We start from the raw sequence: 5,012 nt of genomic DNA, 5'->3' as shown, positions 1-5,012 counted from the left end.
CAGAGGACATGGGGTCCAATGCATGACACCTCTCCAGGGCCCTCAGAGGACATGGGGTCCAATGCATGACACCTCTCAGGACCCCCCAGAGGACATGGGTCTAATTCATGACACTTCTCAGAACTCACCAGAGGACATGGGGTCCAATGCATGACACCTCTCAGGACCCCCAGAGGATATGGGGTCCAATGCATTTCACCTCTCAGAACTCACCAGAGGACATGGGGTCCAATGCATGACACCTCTCCAGGGCTCTCAGAGGACATGGGTCCAATGCATGACACCTCTCGGGACCCCCAGAGGACATGGGGTCCAATGCATTTCACCTCTCAGAACTCACCAGAGGACATGGGATCCAATGCATGACACCTCTCCAGGGCTCTCAGAGGACATGGGTCTAATGCATGACACCTCTCGGGATCCCCCCAGAGGACATGGGATCCAATGCATGACACCTCTCGGGATCCCCAGGGACAGGGGGTCTAATGCATGACACCTCTCGGGATCCCCCCAGAGGACATGGGGTCCAATGCATGACACCTCTCAGGACCCCCCCCCAGAGGACCCAGGGGTCCAATGCATGACACCTCTCAGGACCCCCCCAGAGGACCCAGGGGTCCAATGCATGACACCTCTCAGGACCCCCCCCAGAGGACCCAGGGGTCCAGTGGCCGCCCAATAAGATGCTTCCCCACAGGAGTGAATCCCAGCCACCTGATGAACCTGTTCACCTATGAAAAGGGCTACTGCTTTGTGTACTACCTGTCCCAGCTCTGTGGGGACCCCCAGCGCTTTGATGACTTCCTCCGGGTGAGCAGATAGGCCCAGCACCCCCCCTACCCACAGGGAGAGAGGCCCGGGGGCCGGCAGGGCTGGCACCCCCTTCCTTTGCCATGCCCTGTGCCATGAGGCCTTGCCCCTCCTTACACAGGCCTACGTGGAGAAATACAAATTCACCAGCGTGGTAGCCCAGGACCTGCTGGACTCCTTCCTGAGCTTCTTCCCGGAGCTAAAGGAGCAGAGCGTGGACTGCCGGGCAGGTGAGGCCGGCCTGCCCTGCTGCAGGCCTGGGACACCAGTGCTGGGTGAAGGAGCCAGTGTAGACTGCCAGGCAGGCAGGGGAAGACAAGTGTGTTGTGGGGAGAGGCGGGTGTGCTCCCCAGCCTACGGGGGATGGGGTGTTGCCGCTGGGGATTGTTCCTAGAGGTGAACACCTGCTGAGCAGGTTGGGCTAGGCAGCCAGAAACCTGTGGAAATGGTATTGAGAGTCTGGGCAGGATCAGCCATGTGGAAAGAGGTTGGATCTGGTCCTGTTTGTGGGGCATGAGGGCCTCCTGAGGGTCTGAGAGTTTTGGGGGCAAGTAAGAGACCAGAGGACCCCAAACCCAAGAAAAGGCTGGAGCTGACTAGCGCAGTGAGGGGGGCCGGGAGCATGGGGGAGCTGCCCTGTTTGGGAAATTACCTCAGAACAGGGTGGATCTGGGTGGGAGCCGCATCTCTGCAGCGCTGTCACGCACAGGGAAGAGCCCCCGCCAACCCCAGGGTTGGGTTGTTGTTTTTCAATTTTTTTTATTGTGAAAATACCGTACAGAGGGGTTATAGTTACACAGGGTTGGGCTTTAAGGACTTGCGTGTCTTGTACTCAGGAGGGGTATAAAGGGAGTGGGCATCTCTTGGGCACCACTCGAGGCTCATCCAGTGGCTTCAAGGGGCAAGCACTAGCCAGAACTGTCCCCCTGCTCCCCAAACCTCCCGTGCCTCTGGGAGGACCCCGGCTCGAGACTAGACCACCTGTCAGGGACAGTCCCAGGGCTTGAGTCCCATCGGCAGGCTGCTCAGGTCCCCCCTTCCTCAGCCTGGACAGGGACGTCAGGACCGCTTCTCCCCACAGGGCTGGAGTTTGAGCGCTGGCTTAACGCCACGGGTCCACCGCTGGCAGAACCAGACCTGTCTCAGGGGTCCAGCCTGACCCGGCCTGTGGAGGCCCTCTTCCAGCTGTGGACAGCAGGGCCTCTGGACCAGGCAGCCGCCTCGGCCAGTGCTGCCGACATCTCCAAGTGGAGAACCTTCCAGACGGCACTTTTCCTGGACCGGCTGCTGGACGGGTGCCCACTACCCCAGGGTGGGTCCCACCGCTGGGGATGCGGGGTGGGGGGTTGGGGTCCATCCACGCCTAACCGCCCACTGCCCTGCAGAGGTAGTGACGAGCCTGTCCAAGTGCTACTCTTCCCTGCTGGACTCGATGAACGCCGAGATCCGCATCCGCTGGCTGCAGATTGTGGTCCGAAATGACTACTACCCTGACCTCCACAGGGTCCGGCGCTTCCTGGAGAGCCAGGTCAGGCCAGCGGCCGTGGGGCCGCAGCATGGGGGGCTTGCCTCCGTGCCTAGCGCTGCTGTGTAGTCTGGGGCAGGGCCAGGAACACTGGAGAGGGAGATGGGAAGGTGTGGAAGTCTGTGACAGGGTTCCCTGACTCCCCCAGGCAGGAGGCCTGGGGGGAAGAGCTGGAGCTGGAGTTTGGGGGGTCTTTGCCATCTCAGCCTTGAGCTGGCTGGCTGGGGATGGCGTGGGGGCCTTGGGAAGCACTATCAGGCAGCCGCTCCAAGTCTCAAATCTGTGGGTCCTGCCCCCAGTTCAGGCTCCTGGACTCTCGACCTCCAGAGATGGTGGGCATGTTGGGGTGGGGAGCGGGGGGGTGAGAGGCTGGAGCTGTTGGGCTGCAGGCTGAGGCCTGTTCAGGTGCAGGAGGGGGCGGGAGGTGCCCGTGTGACCCACCCCGTGACCCCCCCCCACAGGTGTCCCGCATGTACACCGTCCCGCTGTATGAGGACCTCTGCACCGGGGCCCTCAAGTCCTTCGCACTGGAGGTCTTCTACCAGACACAGGGCCGCCTGCACCCCAACTTGCGCAGAACCATCCAGCAGATCCTGTCCCAGGGCCTGGGCCCCAGCACAGAGCCGGGCGGCACACCAGCCCTGCTGCTCGGGGAGGAGGCCCCTGGCGGCACCATCTCTCTCAGGAACGTCAACGTGTCTGCCTAGCTCGGATGGCTGCCCACCTCCCGGACACCGCGATTGTGCCTTCTGTGGTCTGGGCCGCCATGACTGCCCCTTGGCTCTGGCTGTGAGCCCCCCATGGGCACAGGGAAAGGGACCTTGTGTCCAGAGAAGGCCCACAGAACTGGGTCCAAGTCGTCCCAGCTCTCTTGCACTGCAGGGTCCAGGACAACCAGAACCACACCTCCCACCTCCGTCCAGATGCCAGCGCCTGCTGACCGCTGCCCGGGGGCCAAGACCCCAGCAGCCCCTGGCCACCGCCACACTGTGCCTTATGCCTGCTGAGACCCAGGCCACTCGTGTCTGAAGTGCGTCTCCCCGCAGAGCCCTGCGCCCGGCCCCTGGGCCTGGCAGAGGGACAAGGACACGGACATTCCTTCATAGTGGGGAAGAAGATGGGTGTCCCTGGGCACCCTTCAGCCAGCCAGCCAGCCATGGGGTCCAGACCCTGGAGGCCTGTGGGCAGGACAGCCTGTCCCGAGGCTGACGAGGGTGCTGGTGGTGCTCAGGGCCCTGCTGGGAGAGGCGCCGGGCCAGAGTCTCAGCCTGGGACCGCTGCGGCAGAACACCCGCTGGCTGTCCCATTAAACCTCCACTCTGCAGACCTGGCCTCCCGTCCGGTTCATCCTCCGCCCTGAGCCTGACACCGAGGCCTGGAAGTGGGCGTCTGCCTCTAGCAGCCTCCCCTCTCCCGGGTGGGGACTGGAGGGCAGCATGGCTTTCTGGGGATCTTCAGAGAAGATGCACGTCACACCCTGACTAGTTGAGCCTCAACACGGGCTGCAGTCCCGCCCTCAGCCATGGAGGAGGAGGTGTGGGAGAGGGGGATGAATCACAGAGGGACCGCACGGAGTCCACGAGGACAGGCTGACACAAATGGGTGGCACTGCTTCTTGTGGTCATCCCGGGCTTGGGCAGCAGGGCCACCCTCTGGTACCACACCACACTCAGCTGTCTCCCCACCAGGAAAGGTGCTATGGCCTGGAGGTAATGTCTCTTCTCCCAGCCTACAGGCCATACCTGGTCATGGCCCCACTCCACACACTGTCCAGAAGTAGGGAGACTAGAAAGTAGGGGTACTGTGATGCTGAAGGTGCAGCTCACCATCCAACCCCTGGCTATCAAAGGCTTTATGACACCAACCCATCTTCTGGTACAAGAGACCCCCAGTCATGGCTGAAATTGAGTCCAGGGTTGTGAGGTCCATGTGCAAGTCTCTGCCTCTGCCCGAGGGAAGCACTGCTTTAGCTAGAGACAAATCCAGTGGACTCTCCCTTACAGGTAGCAGGGGCCTGGGAGGAAATGATGGCAATGGCACATAGTGGCCTCATTTCCAAGCTCCGGTCTATCCTCAGCTGTGCTCTCTGTGGCCCTGGCGGGCAGCCCGCTTTCTTGCTGGTTCCTTTGTGGCAGCACCTAAAGACAGGTCTACATAGAAGCCCCCCCTCCCCACTGCAGAATTCTTCCCGCCCCAGCCACCAGACTCTTCCTAACAAGTCCCGCCCTCTGTCATCCCCAGCACCTCCTGTGCCACCCAGTCGATCCTGGGGGGAGGGCACTTCCAGAGCAGCCCTCGCAGCCTTGCACCCCGGCCACGGCACCCTGTCTTCAGCACTTCTCCCGGCAGCGTCTGGTCAAGGGAAGCCTGTGACCATGGCTTTCTGCCTATTCCCCAGCCTCCCTCAGGGGCTGACACTATTTGATACATGGCTTCAGGAGTCTATAGATTCTACCAAATGTTTTGTCACCGTGCAACCACAGACTCCAGTGTTTGCTGCTGGCTGTAGCCTGGCTCGGCCAACCACCAGCACCACTCTGACCAAGCCGCACCTCTGCGGGCCAAATTCGGCATCAGGGAGGTTAAGTTGCAGCTCCTCCACAGGCAGCAGAGAGACAGGGCATAGGACCAAGCGTGTATTCCTCACTGGCTTCAGCATGGCAGGGTGGGCTGGGCT

At 61.6% G+C, this 5,012-nt stretch overlaps 1 protein-coding gene across 1 annotated transcript in view; it reads left to right on the top strand.

Moving 5' to 3' along the window:
• Positions 1-3,661, top strand: part of Rnpepl1 (arginyl aminopeptidase (aminopeptidase B)-like 1) — a 16,175-nt gene extending 12,514 nt beyond the window's left edge. The window contains exons 9-13 of the mRNA XM_013033653.1: positions 698-810; positions 932-1,040; positions 1,892-2,122; positions 2,196-2,338; positions 2,797-3,661. Of these exons, the coding sequence (XP_012889107.1) occupies positions 698-810; positions 932-1,040; positions 1,892-2,122; positions 2,196-2,338; positions 2,797-3,042 (842 nt within the window). The 3' untranslated portion in view covers positions 3,043-3,661. The remainder of the gene's footprint in view (positions 1-697; positions 811-931; positions 1,041-1,891; positions 2,123-2,195; positions 2,339-2,796) is intronic.
• Positions 3,662-5,012: the final 1,351 nt, after the last annotated feature.

This window comes from Dipodomys ordii, unplaced genomic scaffold (genome assembly GCF_000151885.1).
Source record: "Dipodomys ordii isolate 6190 unplaced genomic scaffold, Dord_2.0 Scaffold174, whole genome shotgun sequence".
Lineage (NCBI taxonomy): Eukaryota > Metazoa > Chordata > Mammalia > Rodentia > Heteromyidae > Dipodomys > Dipodomys ordii.
Note: the sequence above shows the minus strand (reverse complement) of the source record. Positions and strands in the feature narration are given on the sequence as shown.